The sequence below is a fragment of the Salvia splendens genome, chromosome 20 (assembly GCF_004379255.2).
Source record: "Salvia splendens isolate huo1 chromosome 20, SspV2, whole genome shotgun sequence".
Taxonomy (NCBI): domain Eukaryota; kingdom Viridiplantae; phylum Streptophyta; class Magnoliopsida; order Lamiales; family Lamiaceae; genus Salvia; species Salvia splendens.
This window is the reverse complement of record NC_056051.1, coordinates 18524402-18535269: the sequence shown is the minus strand read 5'-3', so window position 1 is coordinate 18535269 and position 10868 is coordinate 18524402. Positions and strand designations below refer to the sequence as shown.

Here is a 10868-nt window from a genome sequence, read left to right as displayed (position 1 = left end):
GTTTCTAGTATAAAATAGGGTATTTCATCAACACATTATTTTTATGAATGAAATATTTTCCCTAAACCTATCTTGCATTCCAAGAAACCCGAATTATCGTAACTTTGTTGCTGAGTGGAGAACGTCCACAACTCAACAAAACCCGTGATCTTCCTCCGAGATTGTCGACAGGTTGATTGCTAGTTCCCACGAGAAGGAAGATAACTAATTGTTACGGAGCACGTCTGTAACAGATTTCCCTTTTTCAAAATATATTTATTCTATAAGTAATTTATTCACTACAAAATTCATAATTTGAGCACATAATCCATAAAGTAACACAATAAAATGATAAATTATAGTATTTGACTAGATAATTATGATTGAAAAGAAGAAAACAGTTGAGGAGGACCAAAAAGTGTGTATATAGGAAATTTTAGAGGCTTTAACTTATTTCCACATAATCCATGAAAATTTATGGAAATAATAATTTGTAAGTTCATTTCTTCTTCTTGAATTTTCTTTTAAAAATTTAATGATATAAGCATTTATATTTTACGATTCTTTATATTTACTTTATATAATTTGAGAATATATAGATTAAAGAGCTATAAAATGTATGTGTAATATAATTAATACATATTACTTGACATTAAAATATTGGGGTTAAAGTTTTTATTGTTTAACTTGACATTAAAATGTTGGGGTTAAAGTTTTTATGCTAAGTTAGAGTGTTAGTTGTTCAAGTTCAAAATAGTTCATTCATGCAATATTTATCCTCTTTAAATATTTATGTGGTGTTGTTTTCCCTATCACATCATCAAAAAATCTGATATTGAATTTGTTAAGTTATATGTTAGGGATTTGGGCATGATTTCTCTGCGCAGATTTATTTGTTTGGGGTTCTTTATGGCTGAAACAACGAATTTTGGATATATATTGAATTCTTTTAATTTAAGTGTGAACTTTGTAAATGGGAGATGGACTTAATGTTTATTTTTAAATTTGGACCCTTTTTATTCTAGGTGGGCCGATTTTAGGATCAGTGTTGGGCCCTCTAAATTTTGTGTAACCTTTGACTTAATCTGGCTCACGTTACTATTTTTTATTGGTATTAAAAAGATTCATTCCCTTATAATTAAATTTTTGGTTTTCATTGAATAATTAATCCAGTGCTTAAATTATTTATGTTTGGATTTAATATTTGAATTTAATAAGATTAATATATGTGTAGAAAATGGAAATCGCTCGTTATTTGCTGTTGTTTCTTATGTGGGCACTTGCGCTAACAACTCAAGTGTATGGTGTTCGCGACCGAAACATTACTCTTCTAGAGAGTGCTGTTGCTAAGGGCGCTGGTAAGTTTTTTAACTCATAAATAGATGAGAGAAAATATTTTTTTTATTTATATAATTTGGTGTTGTTTTATTATACAAAGTGTGTCTAGATGGAACACCACCTGCATATATTTATTCAAAGGGATATGGAGAGGGTGCTAACAACTGGATTGTTTATATCCAGGTAAACTGTTTTTTTTTAAATAGAAATTAATAGTAATTATTTAGCTAAATAATTTATTTGTTATAGGGTGGTGGGTGGTGCATCTCGTTGGAAGATTGTCACAACAGATCAATGAGTTCTTTGGGAAGTAGTACGAGGATGATGGCTGTATATCCTCTTTACCCACCCAAAATGGATGGGATGCTCGACGACAATGCTACATATAATCCACGTTTGTATTTTCTATTCTTCACATGTCCATCTTCTTTACCAATTGCGGTATAAAACATAACTTGACCTTATTATTAATTTCAGTCTTCTATAACTGGAATATTTTCTACGTTTTATACTGTGATGGATCTTCCTTCATGTCAAATATTGATCAAGTAAGTCTTAAATTCTTTTACCTAGATGCTACTTTTATACTTACTTACTTAGTTTTTATGTTTTTATTTCGTAACAATACTATAATGATAAATGTTTGGTTTAGGAAATAAATTTCAAGGGCAAGGTGATTTATTTTAGGGGCGTTCGGATTTACGATGCTATGATGGACGATCTATTTCTAAATAAGGGAATAGCCAATGCTAAAAACGTAATGAAAATCTCCCTGAGTCATAATACATTGTATTGTTCAATTAATTAAATAAATTATTATTCACTCTCATATTTTTCTTTACAGGTTATATTAACTGGTACCTCGGCTGGTGGTCTAACCACAATCTTGCATTGTGACAACTTTAGGACCCACTTCTCCCAAAGCACAACAGTTAAATGTATTTCTGATTCTGGTTTTTTTATACATGGGTAAGACGTATGCTAATTGAAATTTTATCATATTAAATTATATATATCAAAAATAAAAGTTGTAATTTCTTTTTAATTTTTTTATTAATAGGGAGGGGTCGATTGGAGCTGATTGGAGGGAAGAACGATACTTTAATGTGGTTTCTACACATGTATGATTCCTCTACAAAACATATTTTAATAGCAAAATTTAAAGTTGATAGATATACCATTTACTTTAAGTTGTTAAATTTTAACAATTTATGGTATACAGGGGTTAGCTAACTTGCTCCCTACATCTTGTACAACAAGAATGAATCCAGCATTGGTACGTATAAATATAAGTTGTTTTTACTTTTACCATCAAATGTTTTTTATAGCAATATGCTGACAATCATATTATTCAGTGTCTATTCCCGGAATACTTGATCAACGATGTCCAAACTCCCCTATTTTTAGTTGAATCGGCTTTTGACCTGTGGCAGGTAAGATATTTGTCCTTTCCAAAAGTATTTGTTTACATTCGACATATATTATTAACATGTGTTAATTTTGGATAAAATCTCGCGAATGATTCTTTAAGTTTATTAGTTTGATTAGTTTAACTCGACAGCATGACTATCATTACTCTTTTATTACAGTACGTTTCTTGTAAACCTTCCAATGTCATATGTTTCAGATTCAAAATTTGATACCGCCCGATACTTTAGCTGGATGGGATATTTGCGACCATGACACTACCACCATAGTATCCCAATGTAATTGGACACAGTACAGCCTTATGAAAGGTGATCCTAAAACACTACATTTGTCTTAAATATTTATTTATGTTGGCAACTTTGACGAGCTATGTGTGTAACAAATATATTCTTAATTTTGTAGATTTTCGAGCCACTTTCATACAGACATTAAAGAGTCTTGACAACTCTTCAAGCATAGGGTATTTCGTACACAGTTGCTATGCCCATGGCCATGTCTTAGACAAAAAAACTTGGACTTGTTCATCATTGGCGGGGCATAACGTACTTGCAAATAAAGTAAGATAGCATGTCTAGTTCATTTGTTTCCAATTAATAACTAGTTTTTGACAAATGAATTTCAATTACTTTGCATTCTGATAGAGTATTAGTATTTTTTAGAAAGTACTCTATATATAATTTTAAAACACGTTGTTTTTAGTTTATTTACTCAATTTGCTTTTAAAATGATCCAGGGTATTGGACAAGCAGTCGGAGATTGGTACTTCAACCATAGTAGTTTTCAAGAGATAGACATGCAGAATGACCTCCCAAGAAATTGCGATGTTATCTTGAGTCAACTGCTTTCAACCAGTAGTGTATGGATGTTCTCCAGCATTCGTAGTCACAAATTTCTCCAACATTTACTTCTATTAATTATAGCTTATATCTAGACCAGTTTCCTTTTCTCTTTATAGTTTGTTAAGCTTGTCGGATGCTCTTGTATTGGAAACAAAATATGCACAGTGTCCTTGCTGCTAATGAAATCGACTTTGTTGTAAAACAACCTTGTCCCTACTAGCCTATTTTACATGCCAAAAGCAATCATTTTTTTAAATTAATTAATACTATAAAGTAAATAAATACAATAGTAGTATGTATTTACCTTAAACAACATTTATGAATAGACTAACGCACGATGCGAAGATTAACAAAAAATGTAGCACAAATATTATTTGAATCTTAAATTGCATCTTATATTAATTAGTGCCCATACATGCAATTTTTTATAGACAAAACATGGAATGGATGCTTTTTATTTCAATTGCATTCATATGTTAATTAGTGCCCATACATGCAATTTCTTCGTATCACGTTATATTGAGTAAGAGCAGGATGGTATTTTCAAAAATTAACTTTCATTGCCCTTTATAACACTTTGCCACAATATACTCCATCTCTCTCTGAAAAGTATAAACTTTTTAATTTTGGAAATGCATTTCTCTCTAATGAGTGGGACATATTTTCCATTAACAATACTTTAATTTTTTTTTCTTTTTAAAGCATCCACATCTGTGCTCTTGCCAACGAGCACGGATGTGGGCCCGGCCCCACTTTTACTCCCTGCTCTTAGGCAAGAGCACAACACTCACATCCGTGCTCTTCCGCAAGGACGAGCACAAGGACCCCACCATTCCATTATTCAAATTAAATAAAAACATTTCCACAAAATTAAAATACATTAAAAATACCCGGAAAAATATTACAAATTACAAAAAAATTAAAAATTACATAATTAAAATCCTAAAAAATAAAAATTACATAATTAAAATCATAAAAATAAAAATTACATAATTAAACTCCTAAAAAATAAAAATTACATAATTTAAGCCTAAAAACACCCCCGGGGAAGACTATTCATCCGACTCTACCCCCAACGTTCTTTGGAGACCCCGTATCATCGCCACATGCGATCGAAGTTGCTCGTGGGTCATATTTGACCTATCAGCCAAATTGAGTTGAGCCAAAATCCCCCACAACGAGTTGGTGGGGGGTTGAGGTGGCACATAGGGAGCGGGAGCGGGAGAGGGTTCGGGAGCAGGGGCGGATGAGTCGCGGCGCGACGGCGGTTGACCGCCCCCTTCTTCCTTCCTTGCGGCCGGCTTTGGGAACTGCTCAGGTCGGCATCGGGGGTACCCAAGTTAGCTCCGGTAAGTTAGCTAGCCACATCTTCAGAGCCGGCGTCGGATATGGATACCGACCTCGACCGTTTGGAGGAGGAGCTAGAAGAGGATGATACGCCTCCCATATACTTCGGATGCGACCGCGTCTCCTGCCAAATGTTGAGGTACTTGAACGGCTTGTAGTTGATGGATTGGTAGGTCGCCAACGCGGCACTGATGATGTTGACCTCGCTACGGCTTTTGGCCAAAATGAATTCGGGATGTGTGAGTCTAAAAGAAAAGCTTGAGTCATTTCTAAGAGTTTCATATTCTTACGCTCTGCAACCCCATTTTAGATGAACTAAACCCCTTTAAAAAAACTGTCGCATTTTAGAGTTGACAAACTCTCCCTATGGTCTAACGTAAGGATTTGAATTTTCTTGTTGGTGCACAAGATTGTAGAACAAAATAAACTTTTCAAAAACTTCACATTATGATTTTTAAAAAGTATACCCATGTGATACACTCGGATTTTGCACTATTTTGAAGCTATTACTTTGTAATGTCCACTATTTAATTATCTTAGCTTTAAAGATATTTATCGAACTACGGAGTGAATACCATTTTCTAGTTACCTTTATTTTGAGAAATATATAGCCCTTGTGTTTGGCTTGTTTGGGTAATGACTAGCTACGATCTAGGAATGAAGAAAATGAGCAAAGTTCGACTTAAGAATGAATGCACGTTCGTTTATTCCTAGGTAAACAAAATACAATGTTGTTACATTCCAACCTATGTCTTAGCATAAATAAAAATAATACATAAGAATGTCAAAATGGAAATGCCTTGAATCTGTTCTTTACGAGCCCAAGCTGTCGGAGATTGGTACTTCAACCAAAGCAGTTTTCTAGAGATAGACATGCAGAATGACCTCCCAAGAAATTGCGATGTTATCTTGAGTCAAACTGCTTTCAACCAGCAGTGTACGGATGTTCTCCAGCATTCGTAGTCACAAATGTCTCCAACATTTACTTCTATTAATTATAGCTTATAGTTTCCTTTTCTCTTTATAGTTTGTTAAGCTTGTCGGATGCTCTTGTATTGGAAACAAAATATGCACAATGTCCCTGCTGCTAATGAAATCGACTTTGTTTTAAAACAACCTTGTCCCTACAAGCCTATTTTACATACCAAAACCAATCATTTTTTAATTAATTAATACTATAAAGTAAATAAATACAATAGTAGTATGTATTTACCTTAAACAACATTTATGAATAGACTAAATTGCAAAGATTAACAAAAAATGTAGCACAAATATTATTTGAATCTTAAATTGCATCTTATATTAATTAGTGCCCATACATGCAATTTTTTATAGACAAAACATGGAATGGATGCTTTTTATTTCAATTGCATTCATATGTTAATTAGTGCCCATACATGCAATTTTTTCGTATCACGTTATATTGGGTAAAAGCAGGATGGTATTTTCAAAAATTAACTTTCATTGCCCTTTCATATGTCTATGAAAAGTAAAAACTTTTTAATTTTAGAAACTTATTTCTCTCTAATGAATAAGACCCTTTTCCATTAACAATACTTAAATTTTTTTTTTCTTTTTAGAGCATCCACATCCGTACTCTTGCCAACGAGCACGAATATGGGCCCGACCCCACTTTTACTCCCTGCTCTTAGGCAAGAGCACAACACCCACATCCGTGCTCTTCCGCAAGGACGAGCATAAGGGTCCCACCATTTCATTATTCAATTTAAACAAAAACATTTCCACAAAATTAAAATACATTAAAAATACCCGGAATAATATTACAAATTACAAAAAAATTAAAAATTACACAATTAAAATCCTAAAAAATAAAAATTACATAATTAAAATCATAAAAAATAAAAAATACATAATTAAACTCCTAAAAAATAAAAATTACATAATTTAAGCCTAAAAGTACCCCCGGGAAGACTATTCATCCGGCTCTACCCCCAACATTCTTTGGAGACCCCGTATCATCGCCACATGCGATCGAAGTTGTTCGGGGGTCATATTTGACCTATCGGCCAAATTGAGTTGAGCCAAAATCCCCCACAACGAGTTGGTGAAGGGTTGAGGTGGCACATAGGGAGCGAGAGCGGGGGAGGATGAGTCGCGGCGTGACGGCGGTTGGCCGCCCCCTTTGTTCATTCCTTGCGACCGGCGTAAGGAACCACTCGGGCCAGCGTTGGGGGTACCCAAGTTACCTCCGGCAAGTTGGCTAGCCACATCTTCGGAGCCGGCGTCGGATAGGGATACCAACCTCGACTGTTTGGAGTAGGAGCTAGAGGAGGATGATACGTCTCCCCTATACTTCGGATGCGACCGCGTCTCCTGCCAAATGTTGAGGTACTTGAACGGCTTTTAGTTGATGGATTGGTAGGTCGCCAACGCGGCACTGATGTTGTTGACCTCGCTCCAGCTGCTCTCCGACGACCGCTCTTCCTGGAGGTAATACCCCTGGAACTTTTGGATTTCTTCGTTGGCTCTTATATGGCGTTGCGCACCATACTCTCGTTGCGCTCGATTGTTCTAGCCGGTCAGTTTTCATTGTACCGGCGACAGATGCGCCACCAATAATGGTCGCAGAATTGGTTCGTTCCAACCTCCGGATCTTCGGAGATTGACAAGAACGCTTTGAACAATTGCTCCATCTCCCCCGGAGTGTACGGGGTGCGGACACCGCGAGTAAGAAGAGGAGGAGTTTGAGAGGGCCCGCTCCGTCCCGCTCTAGGCACGGATGGCTCGGGTGTCCACCCGTATTGCCCTTTGGGGCATCTTGGTCGTCGATCGGGTAAGGCCGGTAGCCACCCGGAACTTGCGAACTTTAGGTTTGAGGATGAGCCGAATATTCTGTTTCCGGACTAGGAAATGGTTGTGAACCGAACCAATCGGGGTTCCATTAGTGGGAACCGGATGGGTGATCGCCGGAGCCGGATATTATTTTGTTGTAAGAGTGAAAGAAAGATTGAGAATAGAGAATGGAAATGAGAGAATGTAGATGAGAATTGTGTAGTTTGGTGTTAATTTTTTGGTGTGGAAGTGAGGGTATTTATAGATGAAAAAGTGTATTTTTGGGGAAAAAATTAAAAAATAAAATAAAAGTGGGTAGAAAATGGATATAATTTTTTGGGAAGTGGGAAAATATTTTTTTTATTTTTAATCGGATTTTTAATTAAAATCCGATTTAAAAAAAAATTGCCAATGGCTATGCCGTTGGCCAATAGGAAGCTGCCACGTACGCTGCTCGCTGGCACGGACATGCTCGATGCAATGAGCAGAGCCGTGCCAGTGGCAAGAGCGCAGCGGCGGACAGCAGTGCCTTGCCGCTGGCACAGACGGACTGACGGTTGTGTGCTCGCCGCTGTGGATGCTTGAAAGAGCAGGTTTGCAGGTGTCGTTCAAGCAAAGGTGTGTCCTACTGATCAGTAAGGAAGTCTCGGCTAATCCTGAACCTGGTATCAATAAATCCTCAACCCTCTTCTACTGGGTAGTATAGTGAAGGTAGGGGTCGAATCCCTCAGAGATGAATACGCTTTGGGAATTGTGGTGATATTCTGGGTGTGGGTTGGTTAGCTACCACGCTTTGGGTTGAGATTCTATCTAGACTAGAAATTAAGGTGGTACTCTACTGATCAGGAAAAGAGGTGAAAGATGATTGGCATGAGCTGCGTACATGGAATGTGGGGAACATGAGTTTCAGTAGCATATGGAAGGTACGAGTTTACTATAAAAGACTAAACGGGATATCAGAGAAAAGGAGGTAGTTGGGTGACAGGTCTGACAGATCTGCAGGGTACATGCAGAAAAGTAAAGGACAAAAGCAAAAAGCATCTAAAAAGCAAAATGGTCCCCAACATTTGATATGGACATCATCTTCTTCAACCAACATGAACTAAATCAGATAACAAACCAGATTCAGCACCATTAAAACACATATTAAACACTCACGAACACAGATCTACAATTGAAAATTCCAAATCTAAGAACAAACTCCGAAACTGAGACTTCGCCTACTGGTTAGCATGAAAGATGATATGAAACACGTAACAACACCTTGCATGAAATAAACCTCGACGCAATAAAACAGCAAACAAACTATGCTAACTCGGAGAAATAAACTATGAAACTGGAAACTCACGATTCGACACTAAAAACAACCTGGAACATTAGATCTAAGCTAACTAGGCAGAAAGGAAAGAAATCAGCGAAGTAAACTGAACAGAAAACAACTTCATGATATTTAAAACGTTGGATCACAACTAAAACTTCAAAGTGCGAAAGTGTTTGGGAACACAACAGATCTAACGAAATAAAGCTAAATGCAAAAACTAAGAAAGAAAGTAAAAGTGTTTTGCCACTCCGGGCGATAGAACGGTTAACACGGTGGAACACGCTGACTGGAACGAGAACTCTGGAACTCCGGGAATTGCTGGAACTCAAGTGACCATGGCTGCGGCGAGGAATGAGAAACTCGAAGGATAATGCTGAAGGAGTGATCGACCGAAGAGAGATTGCTAACTAAGCTTAGGAGTTTTCTAACTACTTGATGATGATTCTCTCTCCAAGTGGCTTCCTTTTATAGGGAGGCCTCCCTTGATTTTTAGGGTAGACTTCAGACGTGAAATGACTCTTTTGCCCCCTTGCTTGCGGCTGATCTTCCCAGCTATCCTTCTTCTCCATCTCGAGCCTTTTTGACGTGCATACTGGTCAGGATAGCAATATCCCGACGCTCTTTTCACTTGAGTTCTCCGATCATTGCCATACTGGCTAGAACGCCTTCCCTGCACACTTCAGCAACTATTTTTGCAGATATATTTCACTTATGTACATCATACTGACCAGTAACCGAGGCCTAGAATGCGACTTATCAAACTGCTCACACTTACCACATGCTTGTCCTCAAGCGTGAAGACAAACAAAAAGAATAAATCGTATTCCAGCCTGGTTACTCGCCTGACCGACCCTAACCTAAACTAGACTTTAAACACTACACAAAGAAAAGAACACACAAATGAGAAGACGCACAAAACAGACACAACACACTTAAAACAAATCAACCGGGCTATATTTTCAACCATCCTTCCCCTTAGGATTAGGTGCGATCCGGCCTCGAACAGCCTTGAATTTCCGCCACTCCCCTTTTCCTCCCTGGTCAGTACATCAGCTTGTCAAGATCGCCCGCACCCTCGGCCAAACACTAGGTTCACTCAGTCGCTCATACCTCTCCGGGAATGTTAGGACTGTTCTCTCTAGGTGCTAAACCACAAATGCTTCGGACTTAGGTCTCACGTGCAGCTGCTGAAGGGCTTTTAGGCTTGTAATGGGGCTATTGGCTGTAGTGCATGGGATGGTTGTTCCTAGGGCTCTAAGCTCAAAAATTTCCAACTTATTTCGATGTGGGGGACTGCATGCATTTGGCTCTCGGTCGTTGCTTTTCCTTGGCTGGTCGTTTTCTGATATCGGACTCCAACTGGTCAGTAGCTTCCTTGTGGCTTTGCTACCCTTATTCCTTTTTATTTTTTTTGTGGTCAAGTGTTTTCGACCATTTTCTTCAACTTTCCCTTTGTTTTTTTTCCCGTGGCTTCGCCACCCTTATTCATTCTTATATTTTTTTGGGCTTGGAATAATTTCCTAGTCAATTTTTTCCTTTTTCTTCTATGCTTTTGCTCCAGTTGGTTCCCTTCTTTGTATGTCCTTCTAGCCAGTTGCCTTATGCCTTCTGCCTTGCACACAGTCCTGGTGGTTGAGGGGTTATTTAGGGGTGTAAAAGGCTAGGAAGATGGGTTCTAAAGGTAGTTTTTTTTTATTTTTTTATTTGGGGGGGGGGTTCCTACTGCCTTCAGCGTTGCTACTCGCAGTCACTTCACCCTAGGCACCTTGTAGTGGCCTCTCTATTTTTTTTTTCTGAATATAGTGGAAAGTGGTTCCACTTTC

At 37.6% G+C, this 10868-nt stretch overlaps 1 protein-coding gene across 2 annotated transcripts; it reads left to right on the top strand.

The window, feature by feature from the left end:
- On the top strand, positions 1-3751 carry LOC121781295 (pectin acetylesterase 11-like). Of its 2 annotated transcripts, XM_042179035.1 has the most exons (12): positions 3-1337; positions 1418-1500; positions 1567-1711; positions 1795-1865; positions 1970-2074; positions 2162-2286; positions 2378-2438; positions 2540-2593; positions 2673-2750; positions 2945-3053; positions 3148-3302; positions 3479-3751. In XM_042179035.1, exons 1-12 carry the CDS (start codon positions 1217-1219, stop codon positions 3674-3676), a joined length of 1305 nt encoding a protein of 434 aa, XP_042034969.1. In that variant the 5' UTR covers positions 3-1216; the 3' UTR covers positions 3677-3751. The 2 variants fall into 2 exon arrangements, with proteins under 2 accessions (XP_042034970.1, XP_042034969.1); XM_042179036.1 differs by lacking the exon at positions 1970-2074 and having other exon boundaries at positions 1-1337.
- The last annotated feature ends 7117 nt before the right edge of the window (positions 3752-10868 follow it).